Genomic DNA, 21,578 nt, shown 5'->3' with positions numbered 1-21,578 from the left:
CTGCAGTACATAACTTTTTTTGGTTAAAAATGACCCGAAATCAATATTTGAGCAAGTACATAACCAGCCAGTGTTCGAAACTATCGCCTTACTTCAGCCCGATTCACAACGGTCATTTTATAATAATGTTTTCTAAATTGAGTGGTACGGGTAGGTTTTCGTGGGAAATTCGAGCATGCCGCTGCATCATTACGTCACTTCTGTAAACATAAAGAAGTCCTGGCTACTAGGCTATCACATGTGAGGATCCTGTAGGTGGCCGATTGTTTTTTAGCCTTTTCTCACAGCAGCTGGAATAATTAAATGTATCATTTTGATGGAGGATTCTAATCCAGAAAGGATTATGTGTTTATGAAACACATGTGAATTAAATTAAATTATATTCCAGATTTAAATGTGCTTCTTATTACAGATAGCCTGTGATTACACAAGATTTGTATTTTAAAGACAACCAATTCGAAGGGAGCATAATTTGCTTTTTGGGTTAAAATAATTTCGGCAAAACTTACGGACTGCAGCTTTAAGAAGAAAACTTTTTTTTTTTTATTGCTCTGACATTCTGCCCTTTTTAGAAGCCAATGGTCCACCACAGTCATCGACTCTTTCTGAGGCTGAGTGCGACATTATCTTTGCACCCAGAGCCTCTGTGTCCCAACATGCATCATTAGTTCAGCTTTACTAGCTTCTGCACAACACCATATTCCAAACATATCCCAAACGAGCACACACACACACACACACACACAGACCAAGTCTTTCAGTGGTCTGTGTCTTTCAGTGAAAGACAAGTCTCTAACAATGAGTCTGTCTCAATCTCAGCTGATTATTAGGACGTGCATATGTGTGTTTAACTCTGTAAACCCTCATTGTACCCCTGTCTTTTGTCAGGCTGTGAATATTAACACAGCTCATCTGTGACCTTCCCAAACAACAGAACCCAAAGTGCTGACAGTTGTGTGACGCCCTGAGGGCTCTGCCTCTCTGCTTTCCAACATTACACTAAATAAATCTAATTTCTTTGCGAAATGTCACTTTCCCATTGAAGAGGTAAATGCAGCCTCCTGATAGATGAGGGAATCTAAACACTGGACGTTATTGCCATTTAGCATGACAGAATGGAAAACAAGATTGATTCTCAGCGTGGATACTGTTGTGTAAAATTCTGCCTAGGCTGTGTAATTAGTTTTTCCCTTGCATTGCTCATATTGGTTTAGAAATGAAGATGAATTGCAGAATGACATCAGCAAACCATCTGGGGAAAAAATGTGGCTGGTGGTGAGACGGCTTCTTATGTTAGAATACCACCATTCTTCTTAACTAATCAAATAGTTCACCTAAAAATTAATTTTCTTCTTTTGCTTCAGACCTGTATGATTATTTTCTTTAGTGGAATACAAAATATATTTAGTATTTTAAACATTTAACATTAAGATTTAATATTTAAATCACTTAAAACATATTCACATGAAGTTTCATTTTCTCAACTGTAGGTTCAAAAGATAACTATATATTATATTATTATCATAAAATTAAATGTCAATACAGAATTATGGTGTGAGCTACAACCTGAGCTACATTAATGATGTGCATTCATTTGTGTTGTTTTATTAGTCTTCGTCTGGGGAAGAATGACCTGCTGACCTTTTATGATGGTGATGATCTCACAGCCAACATCCTGGGCCAGTACTGCGGTTTCCTTCCTCGATTTAGACTCTTCACCTCTACAGCTGATGTGACCATCCAGTTTCAATCTGATCCAGCCTCTAACGTCTACGGATACAACAATGGCTTTGTAGTGCATTTCTTTGGTAAGTGGCATTATGAAAATCTGCTGATCATCTTTACATTCTTGTTTGTTTTATTTGTATGTACGGTAAGCATTTTATGGTGAACATTAGTACATTAAGGATCAGTTATTGACATGTCTATTGAGCCACTGTCCAAATCATGTTAAGCAGCATAGAGGTGCCAGCCTGCTTGGCAGTGCCTGTCATTGGCAAAGACTGAGATGGGCAACTGTTTTCTCACAGTGGCCTCATTTACATTCAACACTTAATGGTAAAAATAGAAAAATCCCAAGACCCCATGCCTCTTTTGTCCTTCCACCATCCAAATACTAGAAGTGCCACGTAACGACACCTGTGCAGAGCTGCCAGAAATCCTGAATGGCTGGAAGAGCACGTCTCATCCCGACCTGACCCATGGCACCGTTATTACCTACCAGTGTTACCCAGGCTTCCGTCTGCAGGGCTCAGAGATCCTGATGTGCCAGTGGGATCTGACTTGGAGTGGAGACGTCCCCATCTGTGAGAAAAGTAAGAGCTAACATCACACTTAAAGGACACACCAGATCAGATCAGTAGTGCTTGAGTCACATTAAGAAAACTTCATTAACATGCTGATAATGACTGCATAGATTTAAAACTAGGTCGACTGCCACCTACTGGTGAATTAAGGTTATATCCTTCCTCTCTTTCCTGATAGATGCAGAATCAGTTAACTTTGAAAACGGAAAGCAAGTTTTCAGAAGCATTAATTGGCAGATACCTGTGTGGGTTTAGTGATGGCAATTTGTTGGTTTGAGGATAATATTTGATAATATTTAGACTGATTTGATTCTTGAAGAGGAAACATATTATATTAAATTAATATTATATTTGAATTCTCACTAAAATGTCAACATAAAGATGTGCATCACAGTGTACTGAGCCAAAACCTCTATTAATTAAAGTAATTAAATTAATTAATACAATTAACTGACATAATATAATTAATTTATATTTTTCATTAATAATACAATTATTATCACTAATGTTTTAACCACTCCAATTCACATTTAAAATATAATTTAGATTTATATATTTAATATTTATAATAAATATTTGTTCAGTTATAACACATTATTATTAAATAATATATACAGTTATTATTAAAGATTATTTCTATTTTAACCACGCAAAAACGTATTAGTATATAGGACACTTATATTTATTATATTTAGATTTTTTGTTTATTTTTAATGTCTTATTTTTATTATTTCATGCAATAAAAAATTTTTTAAATAACCAAAAAATCTAAATATACTAAATATAAGTGTCATTTTTGGGTGAACTAACACGTTAATTCATAATTCTTTGTTTTTCAGTGTTGGGAAATGTTTAAAGGTTTCCTTTTCCTTTTTTTCCCCTTGCCTTCCCCTTTTTTATATATATTTGCCTAGTTATGTCATGTGAGGATCCAGGACTAGTGGACAACAGCCGGAGACTGGTGACCGGCTCTCGTTTCTCTGTGGGATCGTCCGTGGAGTACATTTGCAACAAAGGATACTCACTTTCTGGCCCAGGAGTGCTCACTTGCTACAGCAGAGATACTGCAGCCCCAAAGTGGAGTGAAAGACTGCCCAAATGTGTCCGTAAGTGGAAAACATCTGAGCTGTTGCATTCTTAATATTTATTTCTCGGCGTTCCAAGAAATGCAAACCTAAATCTTACGCTCTACTGCCATCTAGTGGACTTCAGGATTACTGCGTCCCAGCACATACAGTGCATTCCAGCAGACTGAAATCTCTGTTTTTCTTTAGCTGAAAGATATGAACCCTGCAGTAACCCTGGCGCCCCCTCCACGGCCATCCAAAGTTCAGAGAAAGCGTTCTTCCAGGCAGGCGAGACTCTGATCTTCACCTGCCGTGCAGGTTATGTGCTTCAGGGTGAATCCACTATCCACTGCCTCCCTGGACATCCCTCTCAATGGAGCGGAACGCCCCCTATGTGCAGAGGTACAAACTGCACTCTTAAAGTAAAATGTTTAAAGGGGTCATATGATGCTTTTTTAAAGATCATTATTTGGTGTAACAGAATATGTTGACATGCTTTAATGTTCAAAAAACACATTATTTTTCAAATACTGTACATTATTGTAGGTCCTCTATGCTCCGCCTCTCTCAAACGCTTCGTTTTCTACAAAGTCCCTCCTTCCAACAAGCGCAGTCTGCTCTGATTGGCCAGCTGACCCAGTGCATTGTGATTGGCCGAACACCACAAGCGCTAGTCGGAAATGTAACGCCCCTTACCATAATCGCGAGCTTCATCTTTCAAAATAAATGTAAAGACAGAGCCCGAAAGGGGAACAGAGTCACGTGACAGACACAGTGATGAAGCTGGTATGTGTTTGCAGTACACAAGCCACGGTTAAGACAGCTGACTGCACTTTGATATGATGTGACCCATCTCTCTCTCTCGCGTGCTGTTCTGTTGTAAGTCATCTTAAAGATTTCTAAATGCATCTACTTTCGGAAGGTCTGCTTCAACACTAACTGCGGTTACTGAAACCACGCCTTCTTTCTTTGCGTGAACATTTGGGCGGCATTATGCTAATATTTCCACATAGTGAGGTAGATATGTGGGGGCGTGTTAGAACGAGCCGTTTTAGGGGGGCGTGGCAGAGTCTTAACTTTGATAAAGAATATCTCTTTGGTTTTGAGACTTTAGTCTTTGCAACTTCAGGGATCTTATCTATGCACAATCAGCTTGTAACACTCCAAAAAGAAAGGAAAACTTGAAATCGCATCATATGACCCCTTTAAATAAAATGTTCAAAAAGAAAAGGTCTGTATAGACACAAATTATTATCCTAATCTCCTTTAGTGTAAGTGGCATACATCTTACATGAGTTTTAAAGCACTGTTCAATGGTTCAAGTGTATCACATTAGTTGTTGTTGTTGTTTTTCAGCTTCCACAAGAAACAATGAGGAACACAGATTGAACGGTGACACTATTTTTCATATTATCAAAATGTTTTGATCACTAAAGGTTCAAACATCCTAATTCATCATTGTATTCTTTTTTTTAAATGTTCCGTAAAATGTCCACATTACAGCTGCTGATTCAGAGTTTGATGTAGAGGACGTCAGCATCGCTATCGCAGTTCTGATTCCTGTAGCGGCAGTGCTGATGCTCCTCTTGGTCGTTTTCCTCTGCATCTCAATGTAAGTTTCAAGGGCAGGGAAAAGGACACTGTGTGGTTTTGTTTTTCACTAATAATGTCGTTTTGTTTGTCCCTGCAGAGCTCAAAGCAAGACTTTTCAGCTCCCTGGGGCGTCATCGCCACCATATGACAACATGACGGAAGAATCTGCATTTGACAACCCTGTTTATGAGACGGGAGTAAGTATGGACGCCATGAACCTCAGAGACGTGGGCTCTCACAACACCATCGTCCTGTCCTGATCAACCCTGCCTGCCATTCTGTCATTCCACCTGTCATCTATGACTCTGAACTGGTCTGCAGAACAAATAGTGCAAATAAATAGAGTGACATGGCTAAACAGCAAACAGAGGAATATGCTTTTATTTTAAATAATGTAGCAGTATTAGTAACACGTAATGGCGCTACTAAAAAATTGAGGACCAGATATATCATAAAACTTCATAATTTAATGAGCTTAATGTTACATCAACAAACTCTTAAGAAATTAATTTTAATGTTTTTAACAATATTTCAAAATAAACACATTTTCAAACAAGGGTTAGAAAGAATGTGTCAGGTTGCAGTGGAGAAGGAAAGATTCTGGTTCCTTATGAAAACATTCATTTTAGATGTAAAAACCCATTTAGGCTCGAGGCTGTGGGTCATTGATATCTAGAACTCAGCAGATGGTGTGTGTATGTGTGTGTGTGTGTCTCAATTTGCCCTCATCATGTTCTCATATTGGATGTTCTTACTAATAATTGAGTACCTCATATTGACCAAAAATGCATCTCCTTATCAAGTATGTCATTCACCGTTATCTACTGAATGTGAAAGGTTCTGTCCAAATTCCATTAAATGATCACAAATATTAATGTTTATTTATATTGCCTTTATTTGATTGGATTTTTTTCATGACTCTCGCAGGACTCATTATTGTGTTTCAAGTCATTTATTCATGTCATTCATAATTTATGTTTCATGTTTTTTTTTTATTCAAATGACAATAAATGCTAATGAAGCTCTTGAGTTTGCTTGCACATTATACATTCATACACTTAAATACCTTTCAAAAATGTTGATTTATTTTTTATTTGAAAGAAGGTGATACTTCTATTCAGCAAGCATGCATTCAATTGATCAAAATTGACAGAAAAGTCATTTGGAAAATGTTACAAAACTGCATAACGGATTCCACAAAAATATTAAGTAGGACAACTGTTTTCAACATTGATAAAAATAAGAAGAAATGATTTTGATCACCAAAACATATTATTGCATATTAGAAGAATGCTTTCTGAAGGATTACGTGACACTGACGAAAACTCAGCATTGCATCACAGAAATAAATTGCATTTATATTACAAATATATTTAAAAAGTAAAGTTATTTTAAACTGTAATAACATTTTACAGTTTTATAGTTTTACTGTATTTAGATCAAATAAATGCAGTCTTGGTGATGGTGAGCATAAGAGACTTCTTACTTACTGACCCAAAACGTTTTGAACTTTTGAATTTTTTGTTTCAAGTGCAATTTGGATCACCAGCTGTATTTAAGGGGGCTCTTAATGAAGACATTGAATGATAAGACAAAGCGGAACTACTGTCCTGAAATCTGATTTGTTTATCTTTTCAGGATGCAAGGCAATGCGAGGTGTGTATGTAAAATTCATCTGTTTTTCTTTTGGCACCTAGCCTCTTTTTTTCTGCTGGGCTCCTGTAAATGTATTTTCTCGAAGACTTCTGCCAGCACATTAAAAATGGTGGACAATAGGGTGTTATTTCTGTAGCACATCAGAACCTGAGGTTTGTGTTGTACTTTTTTTGTTTGGTAAAAATCCCCAAGGCTCACACCTTGAGGCTGGACTATATCAGAATGCACTGGATTCTTTGTTTCACATTGGGGAACAACAGAGGTGGAAGCTGTTTTCACCCACATGTAGCAAAACCTATGAGAGTTGGGAGAGTGGCTGAGAGTCATGATGGTGATAAAGCCATTTCTCGATGTATAACACTGGCACTGTCGCTGCAATGGGGGCTTATTTGCAGAACACTTTGAAAATAAACGGTCTAAACTACATTATGGTGTTGTGTGTTTATTATGCAATATGTTGTGTAGCTGTGGAAGTTTTTCTTTGAACAAGACTGCAGCTATTTATTGAATAGCATCATATTTTTATCTTTCAAACATCCTACATTTATTACAATAAAACGAACTTATTTTGTTTTTCAATAGAATCTATTCTATAATTTATTCTAAATATGTAATATATATGAATATTAATTTATTCTAAATATTTAATATCTATGAATATTAATCATTTATATTAATATATTATATTATATATTAATCATATATATATATATATATATAAGAAATAGCTGAAAAAAATGACTGTAAAATTGTTCACCGCCATTTTTCATTGCTTACTGGTGATTTTAATGCGGACCATTCCAAAACCATAATATGCTTCATTTCTTCCGTTTCGCGCATTGGTTCATGTCACGCCGGCGACGAAACGGACCAATCAGAGGCTTGAATTTTCCCTCACAATACAAAGAGGCTCGAACACGTAAACAAACCGGATATATATATATATATATATATATATATATATATATATATATATATATATATATATATATATATATATAAGAAATAGCTGAAAAAAGTGACTGTAAAATTGTTCACCGCCATTTTTCATTGCTTACTGGTGATTTTAATGCTGACCATTCCAAAATCATAATATGCTTCATTTCTTCCGTTTCGCGCATTGGTTCATGTCACGCCGGCGACGAAACGGACCAATCAGAGGCTTGAATTTTCCCTCACAATACAAAGAGGCTCGAACACGTAAACAAACCGGATAATGGCATCTGCTTTCTAAACCTCATCGGCTGATGTATTAAACAAGTTCACACCCACAAAAAGAACATACTGTCGGTTCCCACAATGACCGCATCGACAGAGAGGTTTTTAAAAACGGAGGAAAGCGCAAGATGGCTCCACCGTTGATGGTAGTGATGCCCGACCGCGAAAGAATCGTTGTTTTGAACAGGCTCTTTATAAAGATTCATTCGAACCGATTCGCAAAGCGTTTGTAAATCACTTGACTGTAAACAATGGATGCTTTACCCAAAAGTTAAATATCTGTCATCATTTACTCACCCTCGTGTTAATTTCAAATATATGACTTTCTTTTTTCTGTGGAGAAAACTTTGGTTGTAAAATTGTGAGGTGGGTGGAATGTTGAAACTATAAACAATGCAAAGTCATTAAGAACATTAATAAAAATTTGTATCATATAAATATTTATTAAAAATGTAATTATTATAGAGATGTATAAATATTAAATAGTACATAAACATCAACTATGGCAAATCACTGAATTGATTGTACTGAACCGGTTCACTGAAGCGAACCGATTCTCTAAATGAATTGGATTCCTATCGCTACTGACGGGGCGACGCATGCGCACACAGGTTTGTGCGTCAGTTAACGCGAGCGTTCCTTCATCACAACAGAGACGCTCCGCCGTTAAGTCGTTCTTTCACTGGGAGAAAAACGTCTGATTTTCGTCGCTGCCAGTTCCTCGGAGGAGTTGTTCTTCGGGGGGCTTGATGTTTGACGTCTTTGCAACATGGACTTAATGGTAATTTCTGGTTCTTTATTATTCCTTCTCTTGCCGGGCCGGAGTCTCGCACAGCACCGGGGATAGAGGCCTCCGTGCGCCTGCTCGATTAACGGAGAACCCGCGCGGAGCCACAACAGACACGGGCGGGAATTCTACGGCTGTTTTGGAGGTCAGACGCTATTCATCATTCTGACAGGAGTCGGGGTGTAGTGGCTGAGGGAAACGGAACCTTTTGGGGCTGGTGTTGATGTGGGGGAAAATGGAGAACCCGACGATCGTGTACGATCTGGATACCTCCGGCGGGCTGATGGAGGTAAGTCAAACACACTCATAGACTCGTTTATTCCTCTCTTCACTGACCGGTTAACATTCTCAAAGTAGCCGCTAACCCGCTCTTGCTTGCTAATGCCATCCATTCCATAGGTTCCTTTCATATGGGGGCGCGCGCGCGAGTTCATGGTCTCGGCCCAACAATGGCTCGAGCGGCTGATGTGATATAAGAAGCGTGCAGATGTTTCACTAATGAGTTTCTGAATCTCTCTCGCTTTCCTCTTGCAGCAAATCCAGACTCTGCTGGCGCCGCCCAAATCTGAAGATGGAGAGAAGAGGACCAGGAAACCAGATAGGAGCACCAGGAGAGCCGGCAGGGCCAGCAATCATGATACCTGCGACAGTTGCCGGGAAGGAGGGGAACTGCTGTGTTGTGATCACTGCCCCGCTGCCTTCCATCTACAGTGCTGGTGTGTGTGATGCTGGAGCTGGGACAAAATTGGGCCCAGGACTGTCATTTTGGTTAGAACTAGACTAGACTAGACTTTCTTGCATCTCCAGATGGAACATCATGGGTGCTGGGGTTTATTTATATGCTGTCTGATGTTTCTTGCATGAGCATGGAAAAGCTCAAGCAGGGAGCTGATAAATAATCAATAACCATGGACATCTGAAGGCCACAACCATGTCTCCATTATGGAGAGTTTGAGATTACGAGATGGATTTCCCTTAATCATTTGAGTCAGTTTGTCAGATGTTTGCAGATCCTCTGAAGATCTGTGATTGGCTTCATTTATTAATGTCAGCATGAAATGAAAATTCACCATATCTGTTTTCTAAATGCATGTTATAGATTTTATTGTGAGCAATTCATCCGGGCAGGTTTCATTTTTTCTCTCTGGTGACGTATGCAGGGCTTCTCCAATCATTTAGTCCACCTAAACTTTGCTCCTGCGTGCTTTAACGCTCATCTGCAATGTTCACATCTCAAAATTCAATCAACAACTTATGCATAGAATCAAGTCCCTGCCATAAATTTTTGTTCTTATGGTAGTCTGTTACACTCGGATGTACGTCACAGTGTCGCTATCTGATGCTATTTCTGTTTTATTATGACTTTAAACTCATTTCATGCTGTAGTTGGTCAGCTGCATTGGAGGATGTTTGAATTTCAATTTCCCCTCCGTATTTTCTCATTGTTTATTCTGTCTGTTTGGGAGGTGAAATGATTCCATGTGTGTGTGTGTGTGTGTGTGTGTGTGGAGAAACACATGCAGCTGGTGCTACGTGGCCCACGGGCCACTGGAAATCTGCCACACTTCATCTGTGTAGTTTCAAAGTTTCTGGGATTGATCAGATGTGCTTCAAAAAGAAACTACATTAGCATGTCAAGGTCTTTTAATAGGTTTTTTGTTTTTACATTTTTAGATGAATCAGATATTTGAAAGAACTGTGGGGAAATAAAGTTAGAACAGGTTTTTATTTGCTATGTTTTTACACCGTTGCTGAAGTAATATAGAGTCTGAGAGCCTGGTGCTTTTAAGTTTCATTACTGATTTATTTTAAACCATCAGTAGAACAGAAATGTTTGGACCTAGATCTGTTTGCACGTGTGCAATGCATTAGAAAACAGAAGACTCCTTTCTTACAGAGTGAGGTATTTATTTACCCTCTCTATGCCGGCTGGGTATAGATGGTTTATTCAAAATCGCCTCTTTTAAAACATGTCTTGTATAACATGTGAGCCTGGTTTGAGAAACTGCCAAAGTTATAGTATCATGTTTTTTGTTTTTTTCAAAGGCTGAAGTATAAAGCGGGTCTGCTGTCCCATTATAATTCATTGTAGTATTAAATGGCTGTGCATACTATAACTGAGTGTATATTTGCTCTGTGATAAATGAAGCCTTTAGTTTTAACTCTGACTTTGTTTACATTTCCTTAGTAACCCACCATTGAGTAGAGAAATGCTGCCCCCTGGCGACTGGATGTGTCATCGCTGCACCGTTAGCAAGAAGGTTGGTGTCCTGTCTGTTATGCAGTTTTAAATTTGGCCCTAATTTTTTTTTTTTTTTAATCTTCCCAAATGTTAAAAGAGAATAGTTTATTAATTTTTGTCAACAAAAGTGAAGCCATGAGATCTCTTAATTTTTTAATAAAAATGGTTAATCTTTAAAAGCAAAGAAATTGAAACCAACACAAATATTAGTATTGTACTTTTGTTCTGTGAAATTATTAGACATCTTTTATTTTACATTAAAATCATTGGAATAATAATATATGTTTAATGTTTATAATATAATAAAATATTAATTGTTATATTGTTGTTATTGTATAGTCCTATTGAATTGGGGGGGGGGGAAGGTTTCCTGATAATTATATATTTACTGTGTTTGAAAATCCCTTATACTTATTCTGCAACATTTTTGTAGATTGTTAGTGGTTTGCATAAAAAAAGTTTCAAATATTGGTTTGTGATCCCCCTCCCCCCCTTCAACAGAAAAGGGAACAGAAGAAGGAGCAAATTAACGGTCTGTTGGAGCAGCAGCTGGGGAAGCAAATGCCTTCTCCAGCTCCTGAGCAGGAATGTGGGACATTACATCTGGATCCTTCCATGGAGTTGGGCAGCACAGGGATTCAGGCCGCCGTCGCTCAGGTACGGCTCCTGGAGAGACGACCCAGCAGCCGACCTGCAACCCCCAACTCCAACACTTCTTCCACAGACACGCCCACACCATCTGAGCAGAATGACATGGAGGAAGACCTAGACGCGGAGGAGGAGGCCCAGGGTTCTGAGCCTGAAATCTCAAATATCACAACCACCCTCAAAAGACCATTTGACCTCCTAATCGCCGCTGCCATGCAAAGGAACCCTACGCAGTTCCAGCTTCCAATTGACCTCACTTGCACAACCACACTTCCAGGTACAGGACATTATGATCTCACTGTAAAATTGTGTGAACAGATCATATGTGATTCTAAGATATGAAACATCTTTTTTCTTCCTCTCAGGCACCAGCAAAAGGAGACGAAAAGACGAGTTATCAGGCAAGAACGTTAAACGCCCACAACATGAACTGGACCATTGTGGACTGGTGCCACTGCCGGTGAAAGTGTGCTACACATGCAGCAGGTACATGCTTTTATATACACATTATTTGTTATTTTACTGTTACTTTTTAATAAGCCCCCTTTTTAAGATATTATACATTAATAGTTGTCTTTTTCTCTCAGGAGTTGCCGATTGGCTCCACTGATCCAGTGCGACTATTGCCCTCTCTCGTTTCACATGGACTGTTTGGACCCGCCTCTCACTGCCTTCCCTACAGGCAGGTGGATGTGTCCCAACCACATCCAGAACCTGGTAGTAAGGAAGCTTTTGTAAAACAAAAATCAAAACTTGTATTTCTTTTTAATTGTGACATTTTCATATGCAAAGTTGAAAAACACCCCGAAAACACCCTTACAAACATGCCATTCATTCATTCTCATTTCCTCTCAGCTGAACCAGAGAACCTTGACCCTCAGCAACCGTTGCCAGTTATTTGACCAGTTTCAGGACCGCATTTCCCAGCATGCTGTCAAACTTGACTTCTTGCAGCGGATACATCGGCAACACCCCCCTACATGGTGGTCGGCTCATGCCAACAGAAGAAAGACTCTGAAGGTTATCCGTCTTCTTTTAAACTCACTGTATGACACGAGTGATAGACACTTAGATGTTGTAGATGTTGTTGAAACTTATTTGAGATATCGCTTTGTTAATCGCAGGTTCCAGATGCCATAAAGTCACAGTACCAGAACCCAACTACTCTGATGGCCACGGCAGGAATCCGTGAAGGGGAGCTGATCTGCTCTGGCCTTTCAGAATCTTTTGCCCCACAGCACTTAGCCAGTGAAGATGAACAGTGTCAGGTGTGTATAAGCAGCCTGCAGTTTGCTTCTGCTTTTGGATTCAGTATTGTTTCTGAACCAGTGTTTTTATTCTGTTTATGCTTTGGTGTAGTGGCTCAAAGACGTCATCTCGCTGCAGTGCAGCATTATGAGGCACTTATGGAACAGACAAACATCTCCTTGGGATTCAGAGCACACAGAAAAGACTGATCTAAAACTCAGAGACTCTTGCCAGAGTGCCGCCTCAATGGGCAGCCAGAACATTGCTCCAAAAGTTTCCTGTAGCTCCTGTACTGATGGTCTGTGTCAGAACTGTAAGACCACAAATGGCCTTGTAGACCGATTGGTTCAGTCCAATGGAATGCAGGGTCCTGATAGAACCCAAGAAAACACCACTGGCCATGAAATGTCCCGTTTACACATGCCCACTCCACCCAACCATGCCAACACTGAAACAGTAATCAAGACCGAGAATGCCATCTTAAAGTCCTGTAGTGGAACCGAGGTCCCTCCTCCTGCTTGTGTCAAATCTGAGCCCAGCACTCCATCATGTGACCATGGGAAAACTGCAGCAGCAGCAAAACTCTTGGGCTCTACTGCGTGTTCAGGAGCACATGCTGTTAAACCACAGAAAATCATCTCAGATAACGAGTCAAAAGATCAGAGATCTCCATCCCATTCCAGTGGTAAATGCCTACTTCTGTAGTTTGATTATTACCTAGCAACACTTAAAAAATATTGATTGGCTGCTTTCTCTTTCAGATGGGAATGCTGCTTCGAATTCTGTGATGGCAGGCAGTAGTGACGTCTTTTCTTGCACAGAACCTAACATGCTGGAGCTGTCCGGACGAATAAAAGACATCATGCAGGGCAGCGGAGGTGGGTTTGAGTGTGTTTCAGAGAGGAATCTTGTAATCTTTCTGTTTTGCTTTCCAAGTTAGGTTGAAAACATATTGTAACTTTAAGAATTCAAAATCTTTCCCAGTTCTAAATTGTGCATTAAAACAACTCTATGTAGGTTTGTGTATTTTTGCAACTTTGGCTCTCCCTACAGTTAAGTGAGTGAAATTCACTGTCATAATTACAGTTGATAGCTATACATAAAGCTGCCATAAAGCAGTCTGCTCTTTTCACAGAATTTCATACCAAACTTACATGCTTGAATTTAACTTCTGATAGAATACATCTGCATTATTTGGGGGGAGAAATGTAATTGCAGTGTTTATTTTTAATCACCAGTGCTTGTTTGTAAACCAGAGTTATGTATCAATTTGTCTACAAAATAATAATTACTACTTAATTAGGATTATTATTACTATTACTTACACTATATTAAACAAAAGACGGCAGCATTTTGTAATCATTTTTAAACCCGGTTTGTATTGCAGAAGTTGAGCTTGGCTCATTGGATGAGAAATTTATCAAGCTCTTAGCCTGGCAGCAGATTCAGCAGCTCTTTGAGTTGAAAAACTCTCCAGTTCAGACCAGTTCTCCTTTTTCAATGTCACCCATTCACAGGAAACACAATGAAGGTATGAGATTCATTGTTCATTATGCTCTTTTTTGAAGTTTGTGTACCCATCAGCGAATTAACTCTTGATGTTTGCGTTTCAGCCCAAAACAAGGAAGTGCAGGCAAGAGCTTCATTCTGTTCGGCCTCAGGAAAGGGAACGGCTGTAAACATGTGCTACAGGAGTCTGTACATCGGGACAGGTGATTATTATCCTGTGGCTGCAGGAAATGCGTCATCCTACAGTGTTCAGTACAACTATGTGTTCTCATCGCAGGTGCTGATATGGATGTGTGCCTTACAAACTATGGGCATTGTAACTACGTTTCAGGGAAACATGCCTGTATATTTTATGATGAGGTAGGCAATTTTAAACATCTAACATGCTTTACACACAAAGGTGGTGTCATCTCGTTTGAGTGATTTACATTTAGATGCATTTGTTCTCTCCTCCTCCAGAATACAAAGCAGTATGAACTGCTGAACTACAGCGAACACGGGACGACTGTTGACAACGTATTATATTCCTGTGACTTCTCTGAGAAGATGAGCCAGAGTCCATCCAACAACCTGCTCGCCAAAGTGCAAAACATCATCCGTGAGTTATTCCTCTTCCAGTTCCAGTGATTTAAAAATTGTGGTCAGAAAAAAAGAAAGAAAAATGCACAAATGTATCATTTACAATAAATTCAATAACATGTATTTAGAAAATGGATAGGGTGATTTCTATTTCATGACAACTTTAAAAACATCGCACAGTAAGCATCAGTATTAACTCAAGTGCGTTTGTAGGACGCTGCAGGAAAAAAGAGCAGGAGGAGTCTGCAATGGGCATGGCTGCAACAACAGAGGGTGGAGTTATGAGCTGCGAGTCCCAAGATGCTCCCATCACTCCCTGTAACTGTAAAAACAGCGGCTCCAGTTTGATTGGAGGCAGTGGTGCGGGATGGGAAGGCACTGCGCTCCTCCATCACGGAAGCCACATCAAACTGGGCTGCTTGCAGTTTATATTCAGTATCACAGAGTTTGCCAACAAGTCACTTAAAGAGGAGCTCACCACCTGCACCCTCACTCCCACACCTGGCCAACAGGGGGAGCAACTGAGCAAGGCCATGCCTCCTCCACTTCAACACAACCTTGTAACTTAACCCCTAAAGCATCAACTTGTACAGTTTAAACGGTTTCCTAATTGTTTATACACTTGCATGAGGTGACCTTTTTTCTAGTTATTTCAGACTCTTTTGACAGGTTGCACATTTTCTTGTCTCAATGCAAGACTTGTATTTTTAAAGGGAAACTTTGATCATCCTGTGTGCTCCGAACCAATGAGCAGTTTTCACATGTAAAAAAACTAAAATCAAAACATGTTCTATTTTGTGCCAGTAACAATAGTTTTTATATAAACATGCATTTTCTTTTTTTCCAAAACAAAATGGATGCTTTTATTTATGTATGTCCTCTGGAGTGCAGTCAGACCTGGTGGTTCTTTAGCACGACATGTGCAAAGAGACTCATGTACATATATGTATGTATCCATGTGAAGAGCCAGAAAGCCACACGATTCATTGCGCAAAAGTGCTCCAGTTTGTATTATTTCTGTCATGCACTATTTTGTTGCTGTTCAGTCCTTTTATGTGCCTGTTTCATGTGGTTCTGTAATTAGTTTTCACCAGGTTCTTGTCTCAAACTATGTAAATACAAACCAGATTTTAAATAACATGCTTTAGAAATCCACCAGCCTGTGTTCATGTGTCATGCTTACTGGTTCACTCACTGGTCTTCTATAAGATTAGTCGAGTTTTCTAAAGTTAGCATTGCTATTGCTTATTTTTAGACTATGGCGCTTTGAAAAATCTCCATTGAGAATATTCAGGTGCTTAAAGTAGGATGGGCGATTTTGGAGAGGCAAGCTAGCTTTGAAAGTATAAGATCCCACCCTACCTGTAAATCACTCTCCAAAGCCACGCCTCCTCCAAAACACATGAAAGCACACATTCATGCTGACTTTCATGAATACATTCATGAAGACTGTTAATGACAATAAAATTCTTTAAATCAGTAGTTTTGTAATTATATGTCATTTTCAGTTTGATTGTGTATATAGAAACATCATATTTTAGATTCACTGCAAAATATGCTTCAACAAACACATATACCATCAATTAACAACCTCATAGTTCATATGTAGGTCTGTCTTTATAAGTTTTCGTAAAGTTTTTGTAGAAAACGAATGGAATTTTTACCTTAATATTTCCTCATTAAAAACCTTTGCCCCTAAAAAAATTATATAAATAGTAGGCTACTTTTATAAATAATAATTTTAAAAAATCCAATCATATCAGTAGCATGCTGTTTTATTAAACAAATCTGTGATTCTGCTATATAAATTTGCAGAATTAATGTAGGGATGTTGTGAAATCAATGAACTGATGTGACTGCCACACAGGAATCAGGAAACAAAGAGGTGTTGTATATGCACTTGGATCTGGCCAGTCTGAAATCTGTGAGGTCTGTCGCTGAAAACTTTCTCGAGAAAGAATCCAGGTTGGAAATTCTTAAGCAGGTAGCTATCAAATATATGCAATTTTATGTTATGCATTGATACAGCTAGTAACTTTTTAAGATAACTAACTGAAAATCTGCCTTAGGTTTAAAAACTTTATATTGACTTTAAACTTCTGTGTTTGTAGGACTTGTTATTGGGGCAAGACTGAGGATGACTTTGGAAGGATCTTTGGCGTCAATCACCTCGGTCACTTTCTGTTAACCATCCTGCTGCTGGAAAGGTTAAAAGAGTGCGGCCCCAGCAGAGTTGTGACAGTCTCTTCAATGGCCCATTGCAGGGGGAAAATTGATTTCTACTGCATCAGCACTCATAATGATTTGGGTTTAGGAAATTCTGCATTGGCCTTATTAATGTTGTACAGTCACAGCAAACTCTGCAATGTCCTCTTTACGCATGAACTGGCCAAGAGACTCAAAGGCACAAATGTCACCTGCTACAGTCTTCATCCAGGTCAGTTTGTGTAAGCTGGTAGAAGCAGTACTTGATAAAATCTCATAGGTCATAAGTGATCTGATTTATTTTGTAGGGGCCATTAAAACGGACATTGGTCGCCACAGCTATCTATGGTGGCGGCTGTTCATGGCACCGATTTTGCTGCTTTTCTTTTCGGACGTGGAATCTGGAGCTCAGACATCTCTTTACTGTGCACTTCAAGAGGGTATTGAACCCCTGACTGGACGCTACTTCTCTAGCTGTGCAGTGCAGAATGTCTCTGCTAAAGCCAGAGATGATGCAGTAGCCAAAAAGCTTTGGGAAGTCAGCGAGAGGCTGGTTGGTTTAGCGTGAGATTATCAGTTTCATTATGGATTTGCACTTGCACAGTTTATTTAGTTTAACTGTGTTGGATAAATCTGTTTCTGCATGTTATAAAAAGCCTGTGTCAAATATGCTCTGACCACAACAAACAAGCCATTTAATTCTTATAATAAAAATGTTCTTTGATTGTTTTACAGATTGTGTTTGTGCAAATATCACTAATTAGCAAACATATTTTGAATGTAACTTGCAGAAATCACTGTGTATATGTTTTCCCTTCCTGAAGTTTATGGGACCAGGTTTCCACTGCGCAAATCATGTTTCTTTATCATAACAGAGTAAAGACATAATTCACTAGGTGTGTCTGGGGATACCGAGGCCTTTACTGTGCTGAATGTGTCACCTCTCCCAGTTAAGAGTATGTCACTGATTTAGTAAAGGAACAACATGCACTCTCACCTATGGATTTCATGTGTCAAAAAAACGTCAAGGAGTGCCAAAACTTTGGGCCCAGTTACTCAATATCTCCATGATAATGTGACTCAAAATAGTTTGGCGCTGAGTTCTTTGATGATTTCATATACTAGGTAATTCAAACAACATTCAATCACTTCAGTTTTTCCAATAACTACTACAAACTTGATATATATTTTATTATTTTTGAAAGATCATGTGACACTGAAGACTAGAGTAATGGTTGCTGAAATTCAGCTTTGCAATGATCAGAATAAATCACATTTTAAAATATATTAAAATAAGAGCACGGTAGGGAGACGCAAATGATTTAAATTTCTCAATTTTTACAAACTGTGGTGTTTACTGTATTTGTTGGTCTCAACATGTTACCAAATATAGCCTAGTTGTAAGAAAAAATATGTATAAATTAAAATTGTATTTAATTTACAACCTTGTTGCTTCTGGCCAGTGTGTGTGCTGAGTTCTATAAATTATGTTTACTTAACTATGATGATTATTTAATATTTATTGGTAAAAACGCAATACACTCATGGATCAAAACTGTATTTATACGCTTTTTTTGTAAAATAAAATACAAGGAATATAAAACAGCTCATATATAAGTTATAAGAATTAGTTTGACCCCCTGAACGATCAACATTTTATGAATGTGAAAGCACTTTTAACTGATTTGTTGTGTAAAAAGCTCTATTTAGTACCCCAAAACATGACAAGATATTAAGATAAATAAGCAGTCCTTGGCCTTGAACGTTCTATTGTTCGCTTGAGCACGAGCAAACCGGTTTCGTTGTGAGCTCATGGGGTGATGGAGAAAACCCTTGAACCGGTTTATCAGGCTCTGGCCCGGGTGGAGAACATAAGAACCGCAGACTCTTGCAGTAGGTCACAATCATGATCCATCTCATCATCGCCGGTGCGCTTGTCGCAGCTCTTTATGTTGTCTTGGTGGAGACGTTGTTTAAGAAGTCGAAATGTAAAGGAACCGCTGATATGACCGGGAAAACTGCAATTATTACAGGTGAGGTTTTGATAAACATTCAAGTCAATGAAAAATGATGCCTCTTCATGTTGGCATTCTCTTCAATATAGTTGTGTTTTAGTTGTGGTCATGAGAGATGTTTGGTTTGATGTTTCAGGTGGGAATACTGGTATCGGTAAGGCTACAGCTCTAGATCTGGCAGGTCGTGGAGTAAGAGTCATTCTGGCCTGCAGAAACCAGAAGAAAGCCGAGGCAGCTATAAATGACATCAAGAAGGTGAGGACCATCTCTTCTGAACACTGATTCAAGAGTTTTGAGTGTTTATTGAAGCCATATTTGTTGTTCAGTCCACAGGAAGCGATGATATCCTGTTCATGGAGCTTGATCTTGGAAGCCTCAAATCTGTGCGAGCTTTTGCTGAGAACTTCCTCAAATCTGAGTCAAGACTGGATCTGCTCATCAACAATGCAGGTAAGCCAAATCCTCAAAACGGTTTCAAATCAGAATGTAAACAAACGTGGGAACCAAAGGTAAAAGTTTCGCCATCTTCGATCTGAATACTACAGGGAACATGTGGCACTGTATTCAAATGTTTTTTTTATGTTTAGGTCTTGTGGCAGATGGTAGAACTGAGGATGGGTTTGGCGTAGAGTTTGGTGTCAATCATCTTGGTCATTTCCTTCTCACGTGTCTTCTCCTGGACCGTCTGAAGGAGAGTCCTGCTGCTCGCGTCATCACCCTTTCCTCCATGGCCTATCGCTGGGGCAAGATTGATTTCGATTCTCTTGTCGCTACCAAAGACCTGGGGTCAGGGAGATACAGCTGGCAGTTCTTCCAAGCCTACTGCAACAGCAAACTCTGTAACGTCCTGTTCACTCACGAACTGGCCAAGAGACTGAAGGGCACGAACGTCACCTGCTACAGTGTTCATCCAGGTAAATCATACTTTAAGGAATAATAAGTTGAAGTTCTGTCATTATTTACCTACCCTCATGTTATTCAAAACCTGTATGAACTTTTTTTCCCCATTCGTTTGTACATCATTCAGATTCCTCTTTTTGCATTCCACAAATGAAGAGTCATACAGGTTTGGAATGTCACAGGGTTGAGTAAATTATGGCAGATTTTATTTTGGGGGAACAGTTCATAATCATTTTTAGGAAGTTCATATAAATTTTTGAATGTTCACATTCACTAAAAAAATATTTTTTGAACTTTTAGATTATTGGGGTACCTTTTACAAGAAAATACAATGTTTATTTCATGTAATTCAGTGTGTTACTTTCCATTTCTTTGTCATTATTTATGAAATTGACTAGCAATTTCTAAGACAAAATAGTTTCAATACCACTTTTTTTGCGATCTTAAGGTGAGGTCACAATGAAATGTTGGCAAAATGTAGCTGTCAAACGAAGGTATATTATCAAGTCACACACAAGTCACTTTCAAACCATGCAGCTTTCTGTTGGCCAATGTGGCAAATCTGCAAAAAACTTGAACTCTTTGGGAAATCTGTGTGGGGACATCTTTCGCCCTCACACAAAGTTCCGATCTCCTTTGAAATAACTGGATTTCATTCTCAAAAATTGGCAAACAGTGGCAAATATGACCGTACTTATTGACCGTACATTAACAGAAGCTCCATCCGAAAGCTCACACTGTCTAGTAGGTACTACGTTTGGTTTGAAACTTAGTAGTATAAATGAAATTCTGATGTACTACATCTGCCATGTTGTCACCATCACGTGACCTTCCAGCATCAGTTGTCGCTTGAGTGCCATTCACAACTTTGTTTACTAATCATGAATATGTAGTTATTTGTGCATAAGATCAGAATGTTTACAACCAACTGGAGGCGCTGGAATGCAAAATCACATTCCCGGCGGGAATGAAACAATTCATTTAAAATGATGAATAATGAGATGATCAATAATGACATGATGAATAAATAATAAGAGTGAATGAGACCCGTAGTTTTTGTGTATAGTTTTGCGTGTGAATTCCAGATCATTGATACAAATCTAGCCAATCATCTGGAATGTTCAGAGCCATTTCCTGTTTTTTGATAAACCTTCGTCTTAAATATTCTCTGCTAAATCACCAATCAGTTGTTCAGTTGGGTTAAACAAATGCATAATATTGTATGATCCCTTTTACAGGTGTTGTAAAGACTGAGCTCTCCCGCCATGTGAGTCTCTGGCAGAAAGTGTTCATCGAGCCACTGGCTAGATTGCTGTTCCTGGACCCAAAAACTGGAGCCCAAACGACTCTGCATTGTGCAGTTCAGGAAGGAATCGAGCATTTCAGTGGACGTTATTTCTCATGCTGCGCTGTGGAGAAAGTTAGTGCCAAAGCTAATAATGACGTGGTGGCCAAAAATCTTTGGGAAGTCAGTGAACGACTGAGCGGCCTTTCATAAAACCAGAGGAACTGTTTTATTTCTGGTGGCTGGAGACTATCTGTGAACTTTATTTATCCCTAAGGGGGGGGGGGGGGGCGTATGAAGAGTTTAAAATTATTATAACA

General features: G+C 38.9%; 4 protein-coding genes across 4 annotated transcripts in view; all 4 read left to right on the top strand.

The window, feature by feature from the left end:
* The window catches only part of LOC107578197 (seizure protein 6-like), a 41,428-nt gene extending 35,209 nt beyond the window's left edge, over positions 1-6,219 (top strand). The window contains exons 10-16 of the mRNA XM_016264181.1: positions 1,612-1,808; positions 2,121-2,315; positions 3,221-3,412; positions 3,581-3,775; positions 4,730-4,765; positions 4,877-4,985; positions 5,064-6,219. Coding sequence (XP_016119667.1) covers positions 1,612-1,808; positions 2,121-2,315; positions 3,221-3,412; positions 3,581-3,775; positions 4,730-4,765; positions 4,877-4,985; positions 5,064-5,226 — 1,087 coding nt within the window. The 3' untranslated portion in view covers positions 5,227-6,219. The remainder of the gene's footprint in view (positions 1-1,611; positions 1,809-2,120; positions 2,316-3,220; positions 3,413-3,580; positions 3,776-4,729; positions 4,766-4,876; positions 4,986-5,063) is intronic.
* Positions 6,220-8,464: 2,245 nt separating this feature from the next.
* Positions 8,465-15,625, top strand: LOC107578208 (PHD finger protein 12-like). The gene is made up of 15 exons (XM_016264190.1): positions 8,465-8,916; positions 9,162-9,343; positions 10,816-10,888; positions 11,371-11,794; positions 11,883-12,003; positions 12,105-12,237; positions 12,373-12,537; positions 12,642-12,785; positions 12,877-13,450; positions 13,527-13,643; positions 14,153-14,296; positions 14,379-14,477; positions 14,552-14,634; positions 14,734-14,872; positions 15,067-15,625. Exons 1-15 carry the CDS (start codon positions 8,851-8,853, stop codon positions 15,420-15,422), a joined length of 2,820 nt encoding a protein of 939 aa, XP_016119676.1. The 5' UTR covers positions 8,465-8,850; the 3' UTR covers positions 15,423-15,625.
* A 146-nt stretch (positions 15,626-15,771) lies between these two features.
* Positions 15,772-17,666, top strand: LOC107578901 (retinol dehydrogenase 12-like). The gene is made up of 4 exons (XM_016264807.1): positions 15,772-15,789; positions 16,721-16,837; positions 16,984-17,290; positions 17,367-17,666. Exons 1-4 carry the CDS (start codon positions 15,772-15,774, stop codon positions 17,624-17,626), a joined length of 702 nt encoding a protein of 233 aa, XP_016120293.1. The 3' UTR covers positions 17,627-17,666.
* Positions 17,667-18,821: 1,155 nt separating this feature from the next.
* On the top strand, positions 18,822-21,552 carry LOC107578220 (dehydrogenase/reductase SDR family member 13-like). Its single transcript, XM_016264200.1, has 5 exons — positions 18,822-19,091; positions 19,210-19,328; positions 19,400-19,523; positions 19,661-19,987; positions 21,212-21,552. The coding sequence occupies exons 1-5, from the start codon at positions 18,965-18,967 to the stop codon at positions 21,469-21,471; spliced, it is 957 nt and encodes a 318-aa protein (XP_016119686.1). The 5' UTR covers positions 18,822-18,964; the 3' UTR covers positions 21,472-21,552.
* Positions 21,553-21,578: the final 26 nt, after the last annotated feature.

Source organism: Sinocyclocheilus grahami, unplaced genomic scaffold (assembly GCF_001515645.1).
Source record: "Sinocyclocheilus grahami isolate Dianchi unplaced genomic scaffold, SAMN03320097.WGS_v1.1 scaffold32.1, whole genome shotgun sequence".
Taxonomy (NCBI): domain Eukaryota; kingdom Metazoa; phylum Chordata; class Actinopteri; order Cypriniformes; family Cyprinidae; genus Sinocyclocheilus; species Sinocyclocheilus grahami.
The sequence above is the reverse complement of the archived record's forward strand: the minus strand, read 5'-3'. Positions and strand labels throughout refer to the sequence as shown.